The 26,314-nt window shown below is 42.2% G+C and overlaps 1 protein-coding gene across 1 annotated transcript in view; it reads right to left on the bottom strand.

Moving 5' to 3' along the window:
* pkd1l1 (polycystin 1 like 1, transient receptor potential channel interacting) overlaps positions 1–26,314 on the bottom strand; it is a 148,194-nt gene that overhangs the window by 12,659 nt on the left and 109,221 nt on the right. The window contains exons 46-57 of the mRNA XM_033039725.1: positions 25,600–25,770; positions 22,682–22,800; positions 22,409–22,519; positions 19,866–19,989; positions 16,770–16,853; positions 13,140–13,315; positions 10,266–10,500; positions 7,411–7,515; positions 6,554–6,694; positions 5,691–5,825; positions 2,374–2,604; positions 809–973 (exon numbers count right to left, since the gene is read on the bottom strand). Coding sequence (XP_032895616.1) covers positions 809–973; positions 2,374–2,604; positions 5,691–5,825; positions 6,554–6,694; positions 7,411–7,515; positions 10,266–10,500; positions 13,140–13,315; positions 16,770–16,853; positions 19,866–19,989; positions 22,409–22,519; positions 22,682–22,800; positions 25,600–25,770 — 1,797 coding nt within the window. The remainder of the gene's footprint in view (positions 1–808; positions 974–2,373; positions 2,605–5,690; positions 5,826–6,553; positions 6,695–7,410; positions 7,516–10,265; positions 10,501–13,139; positions 13,316–16,769; positions 16,854–19,865; positions 19,990–22,408; positions 22,520–22,681; positions 22,801–25,599; positions 25,771–26,314) is intronic.

The following is a 26,314-nucleotide window of genomic DNA, read 5'->3' as shown; positions in this document are numbered from 1 at the left end:
CTTTCCTTATCTGACACTTTTTCATCTCCTTTCCATCTCTTCTCTTCACCATCTCCACCCGTTTGCCACTGAACCCCTGCATCTCCCCTCACCTGCATCCACCTATTGCTTGCCAGACTTTGCACATCCCACCTCTCTTTTCCAGCTTTCTACCCCCTACTCCATCAGTAGTCCTAATGTTTAGAGCCATCTGTAGGTAATCCTCTCCCTATTTTTGTTACTTCTATATCACTCTATGGCCCTCCCTAATTTCCACTTTCTCCTTCCCTCTGACTCTTCTCATGTTCGGTCACATCTTCAGCCTCAGACTCTGGTGATGGTGTTGTATCGGTAGGTCATCTCTTTTTGATTATTCCTCTGAAGCATCATATGAAAGGTGCAATATAAATACGTTGACTTTACGTTTTATCCACCCTCATATACGAAGTCGATATGGTGGGAAATAAGTGTTAAACTTCAAGAAAAAAGCCCTTAATTTAGACTCCAATTTCAGCCCACTGTGTAAGATAATACTGTCTAGCTTTGATTTCCCCGTTTCAAGTTGAAATTAGTTTTTGCTTCTCAAGACAGCGGCTTTCAAGGAACCTTCCCCTTTTCATAAGTCCTCTGGCACTTGTACCATCCCAAGCTAAAAGGGTCGATGGCCTTCTGCCAACCCTTTTGTCAATGCTACTTTGTTCTGCTTCTATTCTAACGATATGGGATTACGAGTGATAAGAAACATACTACCACTGTAGGCTAGAGCATCAAACTCCAACATCAGCGTGCTAACATGAAAATATCTTAATATAGTATGCACAGTTATTACATTTCCTCGTGTTGAAACATAATCTGCCTCTATGTGTCTGTTCCTTCCAGTGAAAGTCATAATCTTTTCCCGAGCATAATCAGCAACCTCAGTGAACGTCACCAAGTGCTTGCTCCGTGATGACTTCTTTGCTTCTTCTGCCATTGAGATGAGAATCCCTATAAACTGAAAGAGATAAAAGGATATTAAAATAAATCTCCAGACAATCATCTTCAGACAGCAGATCTTATGCTCTGTTCTTTGTGGGTCAGTAGTTTAAAAAGATTGGGCTTATCCAAATTGTGTTGTGAAGGAGACTGACAGGCTCAGGTTTAGAGGTGGCCATGGAAATGTTGCAACGGAATCTTGACTTGGACTCATTGGTTCCGAGTGGTGGAGAGAGGTGTTCAATAACAATTCGGGAACATCCTGGATCCAAGTGTCTAGATTTGAAACTGCGTTCACAAAGTCTGGGAACAGTGGGAGTGGCTGAGATCAGGAAACCGGAAAGAGGTGTTAGGACCTGTGGACAATGTCACGGGATTTAAGAATGGTTAGGAAGGGAAGTCTGAGTCAGGAGATATTTTTACAGGCATTGAAATATCAGGGCTTATTGGGATCATGCAGCATTGAGCAGAACAATGTTTGATGTACTTTGAACGAGGGGAATGCAATGAAACCCAAATTGCCATTGTTTCTAAGTTTTCAGTGCTATGCTATGAATAATGCTGACTGTTCTTGGAGCCTTTTGGTTTCAAAAACATCTCTCCCTCTCTCTGCCCCATATCCTATTATCATTTCCCTTCGCAAGATAAAATGAACATGTTCTATTAGTTCAATACAGGTGCACAGGAGATTGCAGTTGGTGAAATCTTCAGCAAGAAACAAATTGTTGGTGGAACTCATGGAGCCAGGCAGCATTTGTGGGGGAAATAGGTAGTCAATATTTCAAATCAAAAACCTTCATCTGGACCAAATGACCCAAGCGGAGATAACCAATGTAAAGAAGAGAAGTGAGGTTCAGGAGCTGGTAAATGACAGGTGGATCCAGGTGAGGATGGTCAGATGGAGTCATGTGGGAAAGGGAAGTGGAGATAGCAACAGGGACAGGTAGGGGATAAGTGGAGGCAACAAAGCACTGTAGGTTGTGCAACCTGGCAATAAAGGAAGAGTGCAACCAACTGAGGGAGGAATGGTGGGCAGATGTGAACAGTGGGGTTGGGAATGGGGAGGAATGTGTGGGTGCTTGAAGGAAGGTGCTGAAAAGGAGCACCTGGATAGACGAGAATGAGAGACACAAAGGGACAAAGTTTCTCATACAATGAGCTTGAGGTGTTGCCTGTGTACCCATACTTTGATGGATCACTCCTTGTTTGGGAATATGACTACTGTTTGTTAGATAATATAATTGTACCAAGATTCAAGATTCAATTTGCATGTACCAATTAAGGTACAATGAAATTTGAGCTACCAAAGTGTCTTTATATATGTAAAAGTACAAAACACAGAAGATTTTTTTAAATTCAAGAACTGTCAGATAAATTCTCAAACACGAATATAACAATGAAATATAGCAAGATACTTACCAGTCCAGCCCATAGTACGGTCATAACAAAAGAGAATGCTCCATAATAGACTGCAATGGATATCTGGTTTAACTTGTATAGCGTTGAAAGTGTTCTCATTTCGCCAATCCCCATAAAGTACATTAGCAATGTCTGAAAAGCTCTCACTACAGTGCTGAATGAATAGGATTCTGACAGGAACAGCAAATTCCCAAGGCAGGAGTAAGCTATGATGACTATAATCCCACAGAACTGCAAACAGAAAGAAGCACAAAATAACATGTCAGAGTAGGTTTAACATTTGCCAAGTTTAAAAAACACCACATTTTAAATATACATCAACTGCAATCCAAATGATCCCATTGAATATTGTTGCAACCAAACGTTACTATGAATACTGCCCACCAAGGAATTGCTATCACAAAAATAATGCTGCTGAGTTAATATGAAAGAAAGTGAAAACATTGAACAACTGGTTAAATTAATCCCATAAAATGGATATCCTGGCAATATCTGGCAAAGAACATCCTTTGTAATACCTGCTTCCTGTGAACAGGATGCTGTTGCTGTAGGACAGCACTCAATTACAAAGTCTGGAACAATCTCTTTTGCCAGAATTATGATATCTGAAAACATTTTAAAGGAATCTCAAGAAAAAAAACAGGAGCTGATACATTAAAAATAATACATGCAGCAGTGCTTTGTGCCATGGCAGCGGCGAATAAAAGAAAGAAAACCAAAGTTAAAAAGCATCAACTTTATTTAAATATACTGTGAAATAAAAATAATAGTTTCAAAAACTTTGAGTGATGGAAGCAGATTTGTATTTTGTTCTTTTAGCGTTCAATATAGCTTCCAACTGCTGCAATTGTCTTTAGCTTTAAAAAAAAAAGCAGCATTTGATGATGAAAATGTTCATGTGGCTGAATCATTGGTCATTTGGCAGTGAGTCAGACACTTCTAGTCCTGGCTACACTCAAGGAAAACCAATATTCCCAATGGAACTTCAGCTAAGTGTCAGAGAAAACATATTTACAACTGCAAATATATAATACAGGATTTTAAACATCACTATTCACAGCACAAAACATATACTTGCAAGATTTGCCTTATTCAGACATTATTATGAAGTTATTTTTTCTGTCATAAACCTTCCGCAGATCTCAAAGGACTCTGCGCATGTTCTATTTTCTCAACTGAACAGCGGCAAGACGGCTCGATATTGTGACCCTCTCCCATGGAACCTTTGTGGTGGCCACACTAAGCTTCAGTTCATTCCCCAGCATGTGGTAGTAGACCTCAATATGTGATCATCTGCGATTTTTGATTGTGGAAGATCAGTAGATTTCAAACAAACTAGAGTTCAATTTTCATCGTCAATAATTTTCTAATAGTAATTATTGTTTATCCTAGTAGCTGTCCTTGGGAACAGCTCCTAGACCACAAAGTTATGTTTTATGCACTTAATGGGATGAACCTTAACAGAGCCTTCCCAGGCTCTGATCCAGATGCTTTTATTTGCACCACTGCAGCTGTCAGCAGAGGAGTGGCAGTTGAAGGAGCGAGTGCGGGGATTGGTTGCAGAAAGGTAAACCCTTGATGAGTTTTGTCACTGTTTTTTTCATGCAGGACATTTAAGAACCAGTCAGGGCCAACCTGCAACACATACCTTCAAGGTCAGCAGGGGAGTGGCAGTCGAAGGAGCCATGAAGGTGGGGAAAATCTAAATTAGTTAATTGGTTAGTTAGTTAATTGGTAAATTAGTTAATTGATCAGCAAATAAAAGTAAGCCTTGTTGAGGTACTTTGGGAGGTAAGGTGTGAGTCTTTGGCGAGGAGGAGGCCAGACTCAAATTGGTTCTGTGTGTATCTGATACATTAAACTTGTGACTTATTGCAGTGCAGAAGAACGCTATCAGCAGCTGAGAAGGGAATAGGTTTCACTCAACTCTGAGTGTGTCTCATTTGTGATTTTTGTCCACTGATGTAATGGCAGGCAAGTTGTTACAGTGTCTCTCCTGATGGAAGGTTGCTTCTCAGACTGGAAGCCTGTGACTAGTGGTGTGCCTCAAGATTTGATGCTGGGCCCGTTACTGTTTGTCATCTACAACAAAGATTTGGATAAGAACATGCAGGGCAAGATTAGCAAGTTTGCTGATAATACAAAAGTTAGTGGTTTTGCAGATGGTTGTGAAAGATTGCAGCAGGATCTGGATCGATTGGCCAGGTGGGCAGAGGGATGGTTGATGGAATTTATAACTGAAGTGTGAGGTGCTACAAGGGCAGGACATACACAGTAACTGGTAGGCCTCTGGGTAGTGTTGCAGAGCAGAGGGATCTAGGAGTACAAGTGCATGGTTCCTTGAAGGTTGAGTCGCAGTTAGATAAGGTGGTCAAAATAGCTTTTGGCACTTTGACCTTCATCAGCCAGAGTATGAGTATAGAAGTTGGGAGGACACGTTGCAGTTGTATAAGACATTGGTGAGACCGCATTTAGAATATTATGTTCAGTTCTGGGCACCATGTTACGGAAAATATATTGTCAAGCTTGAAATGCATCAGAAAAGATTTACAAGGATGTTGCCAGGACTTGAGGGTGTGAGCTACAAGGTGAGGTTGAGTGGGCAGGGTCTCTATTCCATGGAGCACAGGAGGATGAGGGGGAGATCTTATAAAGGTGTACAAAATCATGAGAGGAATAGATCGGGTAGATGCACAGTCTCTTTCCCAGAGTAGGGGAATCGGGGCCAGAGGACATGGGTTCATGGTAAAGGGGAAAAGATTTAATAGGAATCTGAGGGGTAACTTTTTCACACAAAGGTTAGTGGGTGTGTGGACCAAACTGCCAGAGGTGGTAGTTGAGGCTGGGACTATCCCATCTTTTACATAGGAACATGACATGGGAACAATAATAGACAATAGGTGCAGGAGCACCTATTAAACCCTGAATCTTTCTCTCACATAGCATTAACAACCTATCCAATGTAATTTGGCCCTTCGAGCCAACACCACCATTCACTGTGATCATGGCTGATCATCCACAATCAGTACCCCGTTCCTGCCTTCTCCCCATTTCCCTTGAGTCTGCTATCTTTAAGAGCTCTGATTCTCTCTTGTCACCTCAGCCACCTCAGAACCCACAGAGGTGGAGGAGAAGCAATACATCTTTGATTCTGAGGAACTGCTTTAAGATGGACAAATCTATGGTTTGTAAATAGAAAGTAGTAAAGAAGCTAGGAGACTCAAAAGAAATCAAGGAAAATGGGGATGGTGACTGGAGCAGAGTTTTGGTTCTATGCAACTTGAATCAAGTTTTGGCAAAATAAGATTGCTACCTACCACTGGTACGGCCAGACCAGAATAGGACAGCCGCAGCATTGTTACACAGGGTGCCATCATCTTGTTAACACGTAATAAATGGATGCTTTTTATTAAAAGCAGGAACACGAGCAAACCATGAAGAAAACGTTTCACCTGAGAAAAAAATAAACATTTTAGTTTTAATTTAAACCCTGCATCTTTCTCACACATAGCATTAACAACCTAACCAATGTCATTCTTCGGGATAGAATGAATGGGAACTGTTGTCAGCTGCAGGACCTCAAGCTCTGGGCTGCACAGTGGTGCAGCGGTAGATTTGCTGCCTTAAGGCACTGAAGACCTGGGTTAAATCCTGACTATGAGTATTGAAATTGTACGTTCTCCCTGTGACCACGTGGGTTTTCTCCAGGTGCTCTAGTTTCCTCCAACACTTAAAAGACATGTAGGTTAATTAGGCTTTGGTAAAATTGTAAAGTGTTCCGAGCATGTAGGATGGTGCAAATGTGAGAGTTCAGTGGATAGCTCATTTCAGATTGGGAAGACAAGGTGAAAAAATGTTGGAAAATAGACACAAAAATTGTGTAAATGGGAGTCAATCAGGAGCTTACAGGCATTATACCTAAATGTAAGGAGCATAGTGAATATGGTAGATGAGTGCAGGCAACCATGTAAGTGTGTGATACTATAGGTGTTACAGAACCATGGTATTCAGCGTGAGGCTAGGAGTGGGAAACAAAATGTGGAAGTGCTCCAGCACTGTTTTAACCTTCAAAATCTGACTCATTGCTGCAAAATAAAAGTTAGCGAAGTGCATCCAAATCAAAGAATCCATTTCATTTTGGTTTCCTTTCCATCCCCATTTTCTCCTTCCTGTTCCTCACCTTTATCCATGCAGAAATGAAGCTCATATCCACAAACGTTTTGAAATATCCACTGTGAAGATGGTCAATGATATCCACAGCCAAAACGAAGTAAAACACATAGTACACGTAATAAAATATACTGATTACGACAAGTCCAACCTAGAGAAGATCAGGACACAAACTGGTGAACAGTGCTCCTCACATTCAGAAGCAATTTTTAAAAGATTTAAATTTAATCTTTTAGATAGTATTATGTTTCAGTCTTGCTGGATGAAAGAATTCAACCAATAAAACTAGCCACAACTGATAATCTTCAAAACTACTTCAAGACGTTAAGGTTATAGAAATGCATTCAATATCAAATTAGTCAAGTAGTTATAAACGACTGCTCACAATTGTACACGGTTATTATTGCTTAAATTGCAATTGTTTTGAATATAACTTAACATTACTTCCTCTAATTTCACTGGATCCCCATTCTCTCTCTGCCCATTCTCTCTCTCCCCTCACTCTCTACCCCCCCCCCCCTCTCTTAATAATATTAATATAATATCAAGGGGGGTAGTTAGCGTGTGTGTGGGGGTGGTTAGTGCGTGTCACGCCGCATGCCGCTCTCCCAGCCCCCCCCACCGCAACCGGGCGTTGGAGGAACAGACCCAACGGGTCTGCACTTGGTCTAGTAGGATATAAAACAAGCAGAAATGACTTGTCATGGCTTTAGTTTCCTTCCATTCTCTCACCCCCAATCTCAGCTCCCCAAAAATAAACGGTTACTTCTCAGCTTCTTTAAATTTGTTGTGAATATTTCTTGATTTGTTCATTGACAAAGTAAAAACAAAAGATTTTGCAATTAATTAAAGTAATGAGATTCTGACCTCCAGCCAGTTCCATGGCTCTCTCCAGTAACTCAGAACACCTCGCTGAGTCATCCTGCACACCTGGAAATATAGGTGAAGCAGGATAAGGACCAGGAACAAAAGCTGAAAAGCACAATAGAAGTAGAATGTAAAATACTGCTGCAATAGACAATAGAGAATAGATGCAGGAGTAGGCTCTTCAAGCTCTTCACCGCCATTCACTGTGATCATGGCTGATCATCCACAATCAGTACCCCGTTCCTGCCTTCTTCCCACATCCATTGACTCCGCTATCTTTAAGAGCTCTATCTAATTCTCTCTTGAAAGCACCCAGAGAATTGTTCTCCACTGCCTACTGAGGCAGAGAATTCCACAAATTCACAACTTTCTGGGTGAAAAAGTTTTTCCTCATCTCTGTTTGAAATGGCCTACCCCTTATTCTTAAACTGTGGCCCCTGGTCCTGGACTCCCCCAACATTGGGAACATGTTTCCTTTCACTAGCCTGTCCAATCCCGTTATAATCTTATATGTTTCAATAAAATCTCCTCTCATCCTTCTAAATTCCAGTGTATACAAGCCCAATCGCTCCATTGTATCAACATATCACAGTCCCGCCATCCCAGGAATTAACCTTGTGAAACTACGCTGCACTCCCTCAATAGCAAGAATATCCTTTCCCTAATTTGGATGCCAAAACTGCACACAATACTCCAGGTGTGGTGTCACTAGGGCCCTGTACAACTGCAGAAGGACCTATTTGCTCCTATACTCAACTCCTCTTGTTATGAAGGCCAACATGCCATTAATTTTCTTCACTGCCTACTTACTTGCATGCTTACTTTCAGTGACTGATGAACAAGGACTCCCAGATCTCATTGTAGTTCCCCTTTTCCCAACTTGACACCATTCTGATAATTATCTCCCTTCCTGTTTTTGCCACCAAAGTGGATAACCTCACATTTATCCACATTAAACTGCATCTGCCCACTCACCCAACCTGACCAAGTCACCTTGCATCCTCATAGCATCCTCCCCACAGTTCACTGCCACCCAGCTTTGTGTCATCTGCAAATTTGCTAATGTTACTTTTAATCCCATCTAAATCATTAATGTATCGTCAGTTAATTGAACGTACAAAAGGTACGGCAATTAAACCTATGAAACCTAGCTTTAAAATTACAGCGGATTTATTTTTTGACTCAACTGCATTATAGAAATCAAAGCAGGTTTCGTAAGTGAACAATTTGATGTCTGTTAGTTGCAATAAAATGAAGTTTTAAGCCATTTTACTGCAGCACTTGTATATTATGCCCTGAAGTGATGTGTTACCTCTGTTTTTCCAACAATTTGGAGGAAATGAAAGTTGTTAGTTTGTGACCTGCATTTATACCAATACATTAAAGCTCTTACCTTGCCCATCTGAGTGTTCAGTGTGAGATGGCATGGTCATGTATTCTCAGTGATATTTTCAATTTAAACTATCTAACTAATGACATTTTAGAATTCTGGCGGCACAAACACTCGCATCTTGAAATAACATTGTGCAGATGCAAACATGGATATAATTAACCACATCACACGAAATCCTTTAAATAATTGAAACTGTTGTGCATTTATGAGGGTTGTGACATTTTCATGCTGCATAAAGAGCTGATTCTGTTTCTTGAAATGATTTTAAATCAAAGTTAGATTAGCATGTTGGGCATTCAACCCAACTCCAAGAAGTCCTCTATCCACAGTTCAGAACCACTCATACTAAGTTCATAAGTCATAGGAGCAGAATTAGGCAATTTGGCCCATCAAATCTACTCCACCATTCAAACATGGCTAATCATGAAAGGGATCTAATTCTGGTATCGGTTTCCATTATCGTTGTCATGTGTACTACGGTACAGTAAAAAGTTTTGTTTTGCATGCTATCCAAACAGATCATAGAAACATAGAAAATAGGTGCAGGAGGAGGCCATTTGGCCCTTCGAGCCAGCACCGCCATTCATTGTGATCATGGCTGATCGTCCCCAATCAATAACCCGTGCCTGCCTTTTCCCCATATCCCTTGATTCCACTAGCCCCAGATATACTATAAATTAAATCGTCAAACTCAATTACATAGAGCAAATGAGAAGATACAGAGTGCAGAAAATAGTTCTCAAAATTGTAACTCATCAGTTCCTTGGACAAATTCCAATGTCTATATTAGGGTAGAGGCGAATCGGACAGTACCCTAGCGTATGGAAGGACTTCAGTAGCCTGATAACAGAGGGGAAGAAGCTGTTCCTGAGTCTGGTGGTGCACACTTCCGTACCGTCTGCCGGGTGGGAGCAGGAATGGGACAAATCTTTGATAGCTTTTCCATGAAGTCACAGATGTTAGGTTGAATCTAAAAGTGTTACAGCCTGGAAAAGATGTCAGCCTACTAATTCCAATACAATGAAGATACAAGGAAGTGCAGATGCTGGTTGCTGGTAAACATAATTCCTCTCCTAAACAGGTTGTTTAAATCCATTCTCACCTCCTCCGAGTGAGCAGCCCTTCACTCACTCAGTAACAGTCCTAATGTTGTTATCAAACCCACTGCCCAGGGGGTGGCCATTGTAATCTGGGTTGAGATGCATTATTTTATCTGTCTCTGATACAGATTATGCTTGAGATTTAATGTCTTTTAAATGTATGCGTAAGGAGGCAAAAAAAAACGACTTCAAAAAGTAGACATTGTGTTGTAAAACTGAAGAGGGACATTCCATGGCCATCCATAAATTCTTTGTTTGTATTTTATTTGGCTAGTGTTTGCCAGTTTCAAGAAATCGTATTCATTTGTAACCCATGCACAAATAGGCAATATATTTTTTAATTAATTACTTGAAATTCTCACCTCAAAGGCCATGAGGAAATAGTCCAGAAGAGAATTTTCCTGGTAGATACTGACTGACTCTATATGAACTATTGGAAGAACACCTCCTGATGGTGGAAGCTCTGCCAACAGGGAGATAATGCTGAAGAGGTTGGTGGGGGGATTGTAGAGGGTGAATTCCACTATCACTGCTCTGGTGCTCCAATCAATCCACTTGGCCTCCTTCAATGTCAATAGTGTTGCATAGGCCTCCTTCCTAAATTTTGAAGAAGGTATTTGTGAGGAAAAATAGAGTGAGTGTTCAAGTATTCTGTATTTTTTGCAGAAATGTATTCATACATAATTTTGATAAATTCCCAATATATTTAGCATTGGCTTTCACATGGAAAACAATTTTTTTTCCATTATTTTATAATTAAATTTCCCAAACAACACTCAAGTCATTGCAGAATTCACTGTTCCTATTTCTGCAATATTCCTGAAAGATAACAAAATATTATTTCTTTTAATGTGGCAATTCAATATTAGGTCAATATACTTTTGTAATCTTTACATATTAGAGACCAAAAGATGAACTTCATATGATTTCAGGTTACATTTTAGTAATCATCAGCTGTTGAGTCTTGCTTGCTCTCTCCCTGTATTCTGTAGGCACAGAGTGCAGTTGGAGAACACCAGAGAAATTAAACAAGATTATTAATACCAAGTAATCTTTGCACCAGAACATTACATTAAAGTTCTGACAATCCACCATCCAATGAATTGGAAGTAATTTGGCATTTGCCCCGCCGCCCACTCCACTGAAACTCAATGGGGTCCCATTTCTCCTGTGCCCTAAATCAATGAGGCCCCATGCTCCCTTGAAGCTTACTATGTTAAATGGAAAATGTATTGTGCTGCTGTGTAACATTGAATTAAAAGTGAGCAAAAAATATATTGGGATTTTACTTAGAACAACATCCAAACATCTGGAAAATCAGCCAGTCCTTCATAACCAATATCCTGAGTATACCAGATGAAATGCACCGGATGGCGCCCGTAATGGCTGTCTCACCAACAGTTTGTCTCATCCCTTCCTTCTTTGTTGTTTTTTAGCATGTGTTAAATGTTTGTTTTAGTGTTCTTTAGCTTGTTTTATGTGGGGGGTAACTTTTTAAAATCTCTTATGTTGACAGAGATGTGATGTTTTTCCGTATCGTATCTAGGTCCTCACTGCAGCCTAACATCGAGGAGCTGGCGGCCTCTGCTGGAGAACGACTTCGGGAGCTCCAACCGCGAGAGCCTGCGGACTTAACATCAGGGAGCTGATGATCCATGTCAGAGATCGACCTCAGAGCTCCAAATGCGGGAGCCTGTAGACTTTAACATCGTGGAGCTCGCGGTCCCTGGTTGGTGACCGACTTCGGGAGCTCCACCCGCAGGCGTTTTTACCACCCCAACGCAGGAGCTTCGACCGCCCCGACATGGGAGCTTCGATCGCCGGCTGTGGGAGCTTCGATTGCCCCGACTGCGAATGGTTCGACTGCTCCGACCACGGGAGAATAAAGAGGAAGAAGATTGGACTTTATTGCCTTCCATCACAGAGTAATGCGGGGAAACCGCTGTGGTGGATGTTTATGTTAACTTTTATGTAGTTATGTGACTTGTTGCTTATTTTTTAAAGTATGGCTGTATGGTAATTCGAGTTTCACTGTACCTTAAAAAGATACATGCGACAATAAATAAACCTTTGGACCCTTGAACCAGATTTACTGTATATGGAAAAATATTTATTTTAGAAAATTATTCATTTTGGGGAAAGGATCGGATTATTTTTTCAGATGTTTCAAGTATAATGACAAGGCATGATGAGTTCCTGATTATTCTAAGGTTTTGATACCCATGCTCAGCCTTTTCACCAATTGATCTCCATGTAATTAGGGACATTGATAGTGAGCAGCGAAACTCTTTTTCAAACTTCCATGTAAAATAATAGCTAAAAATGATTAACTGTAGAATGCAAAAAAGAGTGATAGCATTCAGTTTCATCCAGTAAAAAAAAACTGCTCTAATAATGTACTGAGAATGTACTGTGTAGAAACTATAATACATTCCCAATCACTATGTGATTCTCAAGCTTAAAAATCACGCTTAAAACGGTGATGCATTCAAATATCAAAAATAATTAATGTACATCTCTACAGATTATTCAAAGAAATTCTGATTATTGCAATTTGAATGGTATTAATGCTGTTACCAATGAAAAGATTCAATTTTCTCCATTAACATTTTATAATTTTGTGGTTTGAGTTGTTTACATTCTACATAACAAAATGTTAAACAGTAATCTGTCTATGCTATTAGAGCCATCTAAGACACAAGCTCAGAATGGAGATATATGTGCAGATTGAGTGAAGGCTGAAAAGCACTCAATGAGCTTCAAACCTCTTAATAAAAAAAAAAATAATTGGATTGAGTTGGAACAAAGAATGCCTCCAACAGACTTTACTGACATCTAATTTAAAGGAGATAAAAATGTTATGGATATGGGTAGTTAAATATTGAGTTGGAATTAAAAATTGTTAAGCAGGAAAGAGAACTAAATTATACAGGAGTATCCAAAGTTTATTCAAATAAATGCATATAAATAAATCAGGTAAAGAACTAGGATGTATTGTTATAACAGTGTGATAAAATGAATAATACAATGGTACAATGGTCCTTGTTCAGGTGTTTTGTTTAGCTTCATCTAACGCACAGTGTACACAATTTATCATCTCATGTGATTTAATGAGTAATATAGAGGCTTAAATATTTTGTTATCATTGTTGCAAGATAACTTAACAAGTAACTTTAACAAGAGTTAAGATTATTCTTTATTAAACCCATATTATGAAAGGCATCTGCATCTCTTACCATGTTTGACCAAGGCTAATAATTGTTCCCTTCCTTTTGTCGCAATTAAATTGGCCACATTGACTGAACTTATCACTTCTTGCAGGTTTTGTGGAGTTTGAGTGCTGTGAATGGTGATCCAAAGTGGTATGTGGAGATACACAGTCTCGTACAAGCCCCGAAAATATTTCTGGAATCTAGAAGCAGAGATCAGGTCAATCATATTTTTAAGAAGTGAATCAAAGCAGCAGAATGGTACTCAGTCACAGATTGTCAGCAGCATAGTTGCCAGATGTGTCTCGATACTAGCGCTCTCATCTCTGAATCACAGGTTCCCAGCCTTACGACCCTCTCTGGATTTGGACACAAAAATCTCGACTTAAACCCCTGTGAAGGAATATTTCAGCCTCATCTCCTCCCACAAATGGATGTAAAAGGTCCTTTGGCATTATTTGAATGAACAGCAGGAGACCTATCCCCAGAATCTGGTCAGCAAGAATCCACCAATTAACATTACTAAAACAGTTTATCTGGTCAGTTTCATTTTTATGTCTCTGGGAGCTTGCTGTATGTGAATTGACTGCTATTGCCCTGAGAGAGGTCGACACTCTTTAAAGCCGGCCTCTCATCTTTACATCAGGAAGGGCTGGCATATAAACTGCAACCCTACTCACTTGTATGAGATCACTGATCCTGTAAAAAAAATATCAGGCCGGTAAGAGGCCGGTTTATACCAAAGATCCTATAGCGGAGCAAGATAGGCTACTCCTGCGAAATGCAATGGGCTGACGTGTAGTACACTACGGAGGGGATCCTGGGCATTTTTCCCCGCCCATTTTAGTAACCGGAGCCTACCAAACCCGACCCGACCTGACTCGCCGTGTAATCAACGTTGCGGGGGAACAGTTTGTGTGCGTGATATAGGGTTAGATTCATAATTCTGTCAGTTCATACTTCTGTTAATTCTTGTCAAGAATAAAATTTGACTCTGGTAATTGTCTTTTTTTTTAATGTTTTTTAAATCATTTCTTTTTAAATGGCTCATAAGCTGTGTTTGAGTTGATTTTGTAGTAACCGGAACCTACCCGACCCGAGCTGACTCGCAGGGTAATCAACATTGCGGGGGAACAGTTTTTGTGCGTGATATAGGGTTAGATTCATAATTCTGTTAGTTCATACTTCTGTTCATTCTTGAATGTGATATAAATGTATATAATCATATAACACACACAATTATATTTCTTCTGATTTTTATATCCAATGATGAACTTTATTTCAGACTAGGCAAGGGACATTAAATAATAAACATTGTAAACCTCCCCACAACTTCACACACACACACTAGGCCCTATCCCACCCCTCAACTCTCTCTCCCCCCCCCCCCCCCGGCACTCCCTCGCCTCCCCCCACACTACAATGTCTCCTCCCCTCCTATGCTGTAGTCCCTTAACCCACCAGCCCCCAACCCCACATCTCTCCCCATGCTCTCTGCACCCCGGCCCCTACCCCACTTCTCTCCCAAAGATCTTATAGCAGAGCTCCGCTATAAGATCTTTGCTCTCTCCCTCCCCCGGCCCTACCAACCCTCCTGCGCCACCACTACCCCACTTGCACCACTCCCCTCCTCTCTCCCCGCTGCCCCGGGCCGCGCACCTCCTTCTCCCCGCTGCCCCGGGCCGCGCACCCTCTCTCCCTGCTGCCCCGGGCCGCGCACCTCCCTCTCCCCGAGCCGCGCACCCCCTCTCCCCGCTGCCCCGGGCCGCGCATCTCCTTCTCCCCGCCCAAGTCAAAGACTTGCGAAGATGCGGAGGTGGAAGCAAAGATCCGATCTTTGGCCGGAAGCAAAGATCCGATCTTTGGCCGGAAGCAAGATGGCGAAGCAAGATGGCGGAACAAGATGGTGGAGGCTGGTTGCTAAAATGGGTCCTATAATCACCCATGAATCTGCCCATGACCGTACTACGTGTTTTGCGTTGGAGTAGGCCATCTTGCTCCGCTATAAGATCTTTGCTTTATATCATTTTAATGCTCTCATTATTTGTTGTTGTTTAAAGTATTTAAATTAATATAATTAAAGAATTATTTAAGTCTATATTTTAATTATTTAAATTTACCTGAATTGATTTTAAGTGCCTTTGACGATCAGACATTTAAAAAAAGTCTGAATGTCTCTCATATTAGCAAAATATCAAAGGACAAGGGTCTGAGAACAGGTCTTATAAGTTCCTTGACACCTAATCTCCACTGCCTAACAGGATGTTTTTGAAGTACAGAGCATCAATTCGCATAGCCATCCAGTAACAAAATTCGGGGAGGAGGACACCACTACATTGAATCCAATTTCCGTGTAAGTGAGCTGTGCGGGCAACACTCACTAGCTTATGGAGACATACGGAACTGCAGATGAAGGAATGTTGAGCATAACACAAAGTGCTGGAGTACCTCTCAAGATCATGGAAGGTGATGTTTTGGGTGAATATGACATTTGGCCAATGACCATAAGACATAGGAGCTGTATTCAATCACAGCTGATCTATGTTTCATTCTCAACCCCATTCTCCTGCCTTCTCCCCGTCACCCTTTCAGTCCTTGTTAAACAAGAACCTATCAATCTCTGCTTTAAAAATACCCAATGTATTGGCCTCCACAGCTGTCTGTGGCAATGAATTCCACAGATTCGCCACCCTCTGGCTAAAGAAATTCCTCCTCATCTCCATTCTAAAGGTTTGTCCTTTTATTCTGAGGCTGTGCACTCCAGTTCTAGATTCTTAAATTCTTCCAATACTGGAAACATCCTTTCCACGTCCACTCTATCTAGTGGAGTTATATTTGCAATTTTACAATCCTCTGGAACCATTCGTGACTCTATTGATTCATGAAAGATCACTATTAAGCCTCCGAAATCTCTAGAGCTACCTTGGATCAAAAAAGTTGGAACCCTTCTTCAGTGATCGGGTGGGGGGGGGGGGGGGGGTTAGAGACAAAGCCTGGCAAGTGATTGGTGGATATAATTGGAAGGGATAAAAGGAGAGATGAAAATGAAACAAAGGTATCAGATAAGATGAGGGAAATACAAAGCCAGTGAGCGGGATATGGGGAATGAGGTGGGGAATGAGGTGGGGAGGAGGTGGGAGAAAGATGGGCAAGATAGGGGGAGAAATGGGTGCATACTAGGGAGAGGTGGATGGAAAATGGAAGAGGGCAGCACAGGAACAGGCCCATTGGCCCATGAGGTCCGTCAACCTTAATGCCAATCTAAACTGCAAAGTGCTTGCACATAGTCTTTATTCCTCAATTCCTGACTATCCACATATGACTATACTGCCTCTTAAAGGTGTTTGCTTCCATCGCTCCCTCTGGCAATATGTTCCAGATATCTTACAGTCTCCGCGTAAAACCATGCCTTGTAAATCTCCTTTAGATTTTACTCATCTCACCTTCAAACTATGCCCTTGAGTATTTGAAATTATAGAAGCTCATAAAATGGACCATTGGAAATAAAAGCAGACATAATACTTCAGGTCAAAGACAGCTAATTCTGTTTCTCTTTCTCCATCAGTTATCAGACCTGCTGAGTGTTTCCAGAATTTTCTGGGCAAAAAATATCAGGTAATCTTAATATGTTTAGTGAATGGATCATAAACTACTTACATTGCAGGTTGATCCACTTGTGACTTGGATTTTCCTTAGTGATGGTGCACCAATTAAATAGCACTTACCATAAAGTGCACCGGCCTATTGGAAGTAATTGAAACTGCAATCAGCCACACACTTTAAAGCCACACACTTCAAAAAGTAAACTTTTATAGCAGGACACGTGTTGTCAAACAAGTGATCTTTATTAGATTAACACAGAAGAGCTCTCAGAACCACAAGGGGCAAGGGTGTTACCAGCAGTATATATACCCCAGGGGAGACCCATGACCTGCTCTTCCCGCCAAACCAAGTCACATGACCCAACCCCCAGAGCCGAGGGTTCGCATCACGAGTGGCTAAGCACCAGGGGTCGCCACAGGACCCTCCCTCCCAAGAACCAGAGGCATGAAACCAAAAGGGAAGACAAACAAGGCGTTGCCTCCACACATCGACTGACAGTGATTGAGCCCACAAGAAATCAGAGCCCAGCAACGGCTGGGACACGTCTGCAATAGTGAACGGCCAGGTAAAATGGCAAGTGCCAAAGATGAGCGGGATTGTGCGGACTCCGTAAGTCCATATGGTGCTGCTATTCGCGGCAGTTAATGAGGCCCCACACTTCCCAGAATGAGTGTCCACCCCAATGGGGGCAAAACGCTGACCTCCGCCCCTGTGTCCACCAGGAATTGTTGTCCTGAATGCCGATCCCATGCGTATAGGCGGTGTATCTGACCGACCGCCGAGGAGGTTACTGGTGGCCAGCCCCAGCATTTCCCGGAAACGAGCAGGGCGAGCGGCATTGGTGGGCCGCGGAACCACAGCATTGGTGGTAGAAGCACCACTTCTTTTTTCCGGCTTCCCCCGGAGCGGGAGAATCAGCTGTGCCTCCCATGGGCGCGGCCCCTGGTCGCTGTGTTTTCCAAGGCACTGTCGACACCCGATCGAGCGAACCGCTGCTCTGCTGCTTGGACAGCCACAGTTCCTCAGCGCGTTCTGCTAGCTGCAGGGGGTCGTCAAAGTTCTCACCTGCGAGGAGCAGACGGCTGTCATTCGGCAACTGCTCTAGGAAGGTGTATTCAAAGAGCAGGCAGGGCCGGTGGGCATCCATCAGCGTGAGCATTTCGCTCATGAGGACTGAAGGCTTGCGGTCGCCGAGCCTTCCATGTGGAAGAGCCGCGCCCCTCGATCCAGGCGGCTGAGCCCGAAGGTGCGGAGACGCAGCGCCTTGAGGCCCTCATACTTATCGGCAGCTGGCGGCTCGCGTAAGTAAGGAAGCAAGCGACCGGCCATCTCCTGATCGAGCACGCCGACCATGTAATAGTAGCGGGTGTCGTCGTCTGTGATTTGGCGGATGTGGAACTGGGCCTCGGTCTGCTGGAACCATACCTGGGCTGCGAGGTCCAGAAAACCGGCAGCTTAAGTGCGACAACGTTTTGTTGGGCCGGATCAGCGGCAACGGAGGGTTGAGCATTGGCAGCGTCCATATTTGAGATCCAAAATGACTATTTTGGAACGTCGGGGTCACCAATATAGCGAGACACGTGTTGTCAAACGTGATCTTTATTAGATTAACACAGAACAGCTCTCAGAACCACAACAAGGGACAAGGATGTTACCAGCAGTATATATACCCGAGGGGAGACCCGTGACCCGCTCTTCCCGCCAAACCATCACGTGACTCAACCCCCAGGGCCGAGGGTTCGCACCACCAGTGGCTAACCACCAGGGGCCGCCACACTTTTTAGATTTATGTCATTATGACACAGCAATTGTCCAATGACCACATCATATGGAAAATTAGAGCAACATTAACAATAAGAAAAATCACATTAAAATCCAACACAGTATCCCTTGAGGAAGAGTGAACAGCCAGGTGTCATCGCACCTACAGTATAAACAACATAACAAAGGAAAGGATGAAGTCATGCAAAATGAACCTAAGGAATCAAGATACAAGTTAAAAAATAGAACATCAAAGGAAGTAATTTCAAGATCTTTCCATTCAATGTTAATGTCATTCCAATCACGATGTGGCGGTAGTGCTGCTGCATCACAATACCAGAGACCGGGGTTTGATCCTGACTACGGGTGAGGTCTCTGTGCATTTTGTACGTTTGTACAATTTTGATCGAGTGGGTTTCTACCGGATGCTCCGGATTCCTCGATCATCCCAAAGACGTGCAGGTTTGTAGGTTAATTGATTTCTGTAAATTGCCCCTATTGTGTGCGATGTGAAAGAGGGATAAATATGGAACTAGTGTGTGGATGATCAATGGTCGATGTGGACTCGGTGGCCCAAAGGGCTTGTTTCCATGCTGTATCTCAAAAATGGTTCACTCTCATCTGGGACAGAAACAAAACAGGAAGAGGACAGTGATAGCGAACAAGGGAGAATTAGGGATGTTAGATCTAAGGAGAAGACATATAACCAACCCATAAAAGTGGACATCTATGATCATTTTTTACTGATTATGTTTAAAATATCAATATTTTTGGTTTACAATTTATTTATAGACAATAGGTGCAGGAGTAGGCTAATCGGCCCTTCGAGCCAGCACCACCATTCAATGTGATCATGGCTGATCATCCACAATCAGTACCCCCTTCCTGCCTTCTCCCCATATCCCCTGACTCTGCCATCTTTAAGAGCCCTATCTAGCTCTCTCTTGAAAGTATCCAGAGAACCGGCCTCCACCGCCCTCTGAGGCAGAGAATTCCACAGACTCACAACTCTCTGTGTGAAAAGTGTTTCCTGATCTCTGTTCTAAATGGCTTACCCCTTATTCTTAAACTGTGGCCCCTGGTTCTGGACTCCGCCAACATCGGGAACATGCAGAAACATATCCAGATAAATCTTTGTAAGGGCCAATGAATAAATATTTAATAAACACACATAAAATCACAATGTTCAATCTCATTAATAAATTGTGCATCCAAACAAAGAGGTTTGTTGTATTTACGACCCTTTCTTGAAAAGAAAATAATAAACATCTAACCGTTCAATGAAATAGTTTACAGTGTGATAATGTGCAGAATCTACTCTGGAAAACATGAATCAAGAAAAACTGAAGCAAATTCCAATGTACATTGGTGATTATGGGTACAAGTTACCTGGTTCTTGGCTGCAGCATTGTTGTACCACGTGCTCCAGTATAGCCCATGTAACAAGGTAGTAAAACTCCAATTCCACCAATCATCAGCTGATTTAATATTTATGAAAGGATTTTTCACATTCCTAAATATTAGAACAATTTCATGTGTGAAATAAAATGTCAAGGAAAAATAATGTTTCAGAATTATATTTTCCAGTATATTCTTACTATCTTTGATTGAACTTTGCTGGATTTACCTTGCATTAAACATTTTTCCCTTATCATTTATCTGTGCACTGTAAATGGCTTAAATCAGGGGTCAGCAACCTATGGCCCCCGGGACAAATACGGCCCATAACACGAAATCATCCGGCCCGCAGGCATTTTTTTTTTTTCGTAGTCATCCGGCCTACAGACTTCCTTCATCTCCGGTACCTCCCGACCCCGAGGCGCCCAGGCGCAGTGACACAAGGACGCAGGGAGGCCTGCGCTGGCGGCTGCAATTGCAGAGCTGCCGAATGCTCACGAGGGGCCAAGCGCCTGAGCAGGGCCGAGCGCCGAACTCTGGCTGTACCGCATCCTGCGCAAAGCCACCGGCAAGCCCGCGCACTTTCTGTGTCTAGGGTTCACTGTCGGGATCGGGATTGTCAATAGGCCGGGGACGAGTGAGTGTGAGTATTTGAGCCACCGCCTTCAGGACAGAGCCAAGGCAATGGACCGTAGCTACGCCATGTTTGTGAGTGCTCGTTACTAGGGGCCAGTGCTCCGGGTGGCGTCCTCGAAGGGGTGAGATCTATGTGAACACGTGATTTGATGCCTGCCATCCGGGGCGGGATCCATGTGAACACGTGGTAGATGTGGCCCACCATCCGCTCACAGACATGCGTCCGGCCCCTATGCAGAACAAGGTTGCCGACCCCTGGTTTAAATTGTAATCATGTACTGTCTTTCCGCTGACTGGTTAGCATGCAACAAAATCGTTCACTGTACCTTGCCGAGAGATCTACTGTCATCCAAAAGCTACAAGTGAAGAGTGTGGTGGCATTTTCGCCACTTGTCCAGATGAGTACAGGTGCAACAACACTCAAGAAGTTCAACGCTGTGCATTTCCCATTTTGGCAGATCATTTATTAATTTAAATATCCATGTTTGGAGTATGGAATATTTACAGGATGCTACATGGAGTCTTGCCTTGGTTCTATGGGCAGTATTTCCCTTAGCTTGTAAATGTGCACCCCGCAGGAAAGCTCGGACGGTACGTGGACGGGAATATCATCAACTTTAGGTTCCCCTCCAAGATTGCCTCACTTGGATAAATCCCTTTGCTCATTCACTTAGATGACACAAGGTCTCTGTGACAAGGTCCTCAGACAATTCTCCTAAGGCAATTCTCCTCAGCCAATATGGTCTAATTTGCCTAGCAACACAAGCACAACTCGCACAGGGAAGTGGTTAGTAAAATTTTTGAATGAGCAAAAATTACCAGAATTAGTTAATACATTTCACTCTGTGTGATTTACATTTTCAATGATGCATTACTGAAATAAACAACACTGTAAGACTAACCGGGCGATTATGCTTATATATGGTGATAGTCTTGCTGATCTGAATGCAAAAACTGGATATCATTGTGCCAAGATACAAGTGGTAATAAAGAAACCATTGAACAATTGTATCATTGATTCAAATGTTTTAAACAAAGTTCAATTAAAATGTTATCAGCATGCATGAGACTGATTGAAACATGTAAAAAAAATGGTTTAATTAACCTAATTATTTTTATCCTTATCATTTTTGTGTGGACCTCACCAATATGTGCTTCCTATTTTTTCCTCGACATCTTGCATTCTAATCTCAATTCAGTCATTCTCCATAAGAGAAATGATGAGGTGATATATAAATGCAAATCCTTACATCCCTATTTACTTCAGATTGATGGCTCTTTTATGTTCTTGACACAGAAGAATAATCTAGTTTGAAGAAATGAAAATTAACCAATCATGATTAGGATACTATAAAAGCATCGCAGTAGTTTTGATACCGGACTCATTCCATAGAAAGTCATGCAGCTAAATTCAATACATGTATTAATTTATGAATGAGCATTGGAAAGGATTAGACTGCCATAAAAACAACTGTTTGAATATATCCTTACAAAAGGTCATCAGCCCTGAATGCCAACTCTGTTTCTTTCTGCACTGACGGAGTTTAGTTTAGAGATACAGTATGCAAACAATTTTACTGATCCCAATTAACCCACAAACCTGTACGTTTTTGGAGTGTGGGAGGGAATCGGAGAAAACCCATGCAGTCACAGGGAGAATGTATAAACTCCGTGCAGACAACACTCATAGTCAGGATCGAACTCGGGTCTCTAGCACTGCAAGGCAGCAACTCTGTCACAGTGCCACCCTGTATCTGCCTACTGAGTTTCTGATGTTCTTGCCATTTCTGTTCCATTCAGATTTTACCACATATTGTATCTTTATTTTACTTTCTTTTGGCTTCACTTGCTCTAAAGCACTTGAGTGACAATTGCAAAAGCAAACTGATACAGCATACCTTGTAAACTCCATGCGGATGGCTTGATTGAGGCGATATTCATCTTTGGAAAATTTACCAAATGTTATCAACAGCAGTAGTATCAGCATAACAATGTAAAGCACAAATTCTCTGCAACAGGGAAAATAATGACACGTTAAGAAAGGGTAACTGTTACATGTAAGAAAAGCAGAATGATTAGTGAGAAGGAAAAGGAAGCATTAATTATGCGTAGCTAAGCAATTAAAAGTTTCATAAATAGGACAATTTTTTTTAAAGCAAAAGATTAAATACTGTAATGTCTGCTGAATGAGGTTTTCTTTTCTCATACGGTCTTTGGCCTCTTTCAGCTGTGCTGGAGTTGGAGGTCGAGCTAATCGTAAATATCGAGCCCTTTGACGTGCAGCCACAATCTGATCAGCGGAAATATAGAAACAAACATTTATTCAATCGTAAATGGAAATGTCAAGCTGATTTCTTATATCATATTTGTTTTTCCAGTTAAAATATCATTTTTCTATGTGCAATTAAGCAAAATGACACACCTGATTAAAAATTAGCGAATTGCACATAAAAGACAATTTGCATATGACAGATATTTTCCAGGTCAAACAGTGACCATCTGGGAATTATCCAGCGCTGTTCATGATACAATGCCCAATGTCTCTCTGATATCAAAGCACATTCAGTGGTGATATCTGATGCCCAGCATCCATTTCCACATTTACCGATTGAAATTGGGTGCTACAGATGCAATGTGCCCCACTCACAGCAAAATCAGGGAATACTTCCACAATAGATTAACAAGTAGTTTTTTACACAGAGAGTGATGATTGCATGGAATGCACTGCCACGGGTGGTGATGTAGGCAGATATGTTAGTGCTTTTAAGCAGCTTTTGGGTAGACACGTGGATATGTAGGGAGTGGAGGGATATGGATTATGTGCAGGCAGATATTAGTTAGTCTTTACATAGACATTGTGGGCTAAAGGACCTGTTCCTGTCTTGTGCTGTCCTATGTTCGATGTGAAAGTGAATGAAAGGGCTAGCAATGTTCCATCAACGTGTTCCTCTCTGCAGGTTATCCTTGACTATTCTGCTCAGCACTTCTCTTATGGTATTGTAGGATGTCCCAAAATATCTTCCTTATGTTTTTTCACTTTTGTGGGAGTCTTTCGTGCAGCTGCTTCCAGGCTGCTGTAGAGAGGGTTCTTTTCATTTCTGACTGCCTTGCTATTCTTCATAGCAGCAAAGCAGCTGCTGCATTCTCTATAACCAGCTGATGAGGGTGACCTCTCAGGTAAATTTTCAACACGTGAGTAAGGAGGAAAACTACCCAAAACCCTTTTTGTAAAACTTGGGTTTGTCTGTCTTATTGCACATCACCTCAGTGTACACTGGTAATGCACACAGAGGCTGTATAATGCACCTAAATGGGTGAACAATTTTGAGGCAAGCCCGGAGGAAGACTGAATAATAAAACCATCTGGACTCAAATTTGTTTCACTATTCCTGAATGTGGCCGACAAGGATTCCTAACTATTTCTAACGATTTCTGAATGGAGATTGACAAATACTTGATTAGTAAGGGTGTAAGGAATAATGGGGAGAAGGCTGGAGAATGGGGTTGGGAGGGAAAGATAGATCAGCCATGATTGAAAGGCGGGTTAGACTTTCTGGGCTTTATGGCCTAATTCTGTTCCTATGATTCATATATTCTTTGATTAACTTTTCTAATACGATTCCAAAACCGGAGGCAATGCAATTTGCAATGATGTAAACTTGGGGCATATTAATACATTCAAGATGATGTGCTGTTTGCTTTTTTCTTCAAAACTGTTATATATTGAAGTCTCAACAACACCTAAAGGGCCTGTCCCACTGGCAATTTTTTCGGCGACTGCCGGGGTCATATCAGTGTCGCCAAAAGATTCTAAACATTTCAAAATCCAGCGGCGACAAAAAAAATGTTGCGACACTTAAAAATACACCGCGTCATCACGCCGCAAATTTTTCGGTGACCTGATACGTCAGTCAATTATGCTGGTAGTCGCCGAAAAAAATTGCTGTGGGAAATGCCCTTAATAGCCCTGTCCCACGGTACGAGTTCATTCCAAGAGTTCTCCCGAGTTAAAAAAAAGATCAAACTCATGGTAAGCATGGAGAATGAACGTAGCGGGTACGTCGGAACTCGGGGACGTCACTTAGCGCTAACGGCAGGTACTCGGGAAGACTCGCTGACGGCAGGTAAGCACGGGAAGACTCGTGAAGATTTTTCAACATGATGAAAAATGTCCACGAGAGCCCCGAGTACCGACGAGTGGCCATTACCGTAAATCTCCGAGTTCGAATCAGGGCAAACTCGGGAGAACTCTTGGAATTAACTCGTACCGTGGGACAGGGCTTTAACTCTTCTATTTATCTCACCAACCATCTAAGGAAATTGGTTAATTATTATAGAAATTCTTTTGCAATGGCACAGGAAAATATGAATCTCCCTGGACCCAATCTTAAACGTAAAGCAAAAATAAAGGATGCAAAACAACTCTGAGAAGAAAGCAGTCAGCTGGACTAACTCTTAAAGTTTGGAGAGGTTTGTTTAAGTCCTGTTATTTTTTAGCTTTTCTCATCATACCAACAGCAAAGTTCTCAATGAATCAGTAAACTGCGGCACAATGGGGAGATTAGCAAACACTGTATTTCTGTTCTCCACTCATGTGATTGTTACAAGAGAATAGCATCCCTCTAAATGCTTTTTTAATGGGAATCCTGGCAGTCAATGCTGCTGGCAGCTCACAAGACCAAAGCTTATCCCAATTTTACCATAAAATAATTTATCGCCCTTTCCAGCATAAGCCATCACTGAATGATCAGAAGATACATTTCCAAAATCTTAATGCTATGACACAGACTAGAATTTTTTTTTGTTTAAAGACACACAGCCCTGGAATAACTCAGTGGGCCGAACTGCATCCCCGGAGAACATGGATAGATGACGTTTTGGTTCGGGGCCCTTTTTCAGACGCAGGGTCTGAAGAGGAATCCCTACCTGAAAGGTCACCTACCCAATTCTCCAGTGATGCTGCCTGTCCTGCTGAGTTACTCCAGGGCTGTGTGTCTTTTTTTGTAAACCTGAACCTGTTTTTAACAGACTAATATTCATTGGAACAAAGGCAATGTATAATCAAATTATGTAAAATATTTTGTTTTACCCTGTCAAGATCCATTGGGGCAGAGTATGGATTATAATGGGTATCAATTGGATAGCTCTCAGAATTCCATTGCTTGCAGACATCTGATGAAGCATTTGAATCAATAAAGTTGAAGTAAAAGTCACTGCAATCCTTGTTTTTCAGTGCAACTACAGCTGCTGTACAAAAAATCTGGAAAGGAATTTGAAGGGTGAATTTGATCAGTGTGGGAATTGGACCAAAACAGATATATTTCAATGAAAAAATGATTCTGGCTTGACAGATATATGAATGAACTAGACCAAGTGCAGACCCATTGGGTCTGTTCCCCCAACGTGCGGTTGTGGGGGGGGAGGCAGCATGCAGCGTCACACACACTAACTATACCCCCCCCTGCACTCACGCTAATTACCCTTGATATTATATTAATATTATTAATGTGCTCCTTTTATCCCATAACCACCCTATCTACTTACGCATAGCCCCCAACTTGCAGTCACATCTAGAGAGGGAGGGGGGGGTTAGAGAGTGAGGGCAGAGAGAGAAGGGGCAGAGACAGAGAGAGAGACAGAGACACAGAGAGAGGGGCAAGAGGGATAGGGGGGTGGAGAGGAGGAGAAGAGGGAGGGTGGGTGAAGGGAGAAAGGTGGGGGAGGAGGGGAGGAGAGAGAGAGGGTGAGAGTGAGGGGGAGAGAGAGGGGGTGCTGAGAGGGGGGTGAGGGGGAGAGGTGGGGAG

The sequence above is a fragment of the Amblyraja radiata genome, chromosome 2 (assembly GCF_010909765.2).
Source record: "Amblyraja radiata isolate CabotCenter1 chromosome 2, sAmbRad1.1.pri, whole genome shotgun sequence".
Lineage (NCBI taxonomy): Eukaryota > Metazoa > Chordata > Chondrichthyes > Rajiformes > Rajidae > Amblyraja > Amblyraja radiata.
This window is presented reverse-complemented; position numbering and strand designations above follow the sequence as displayed.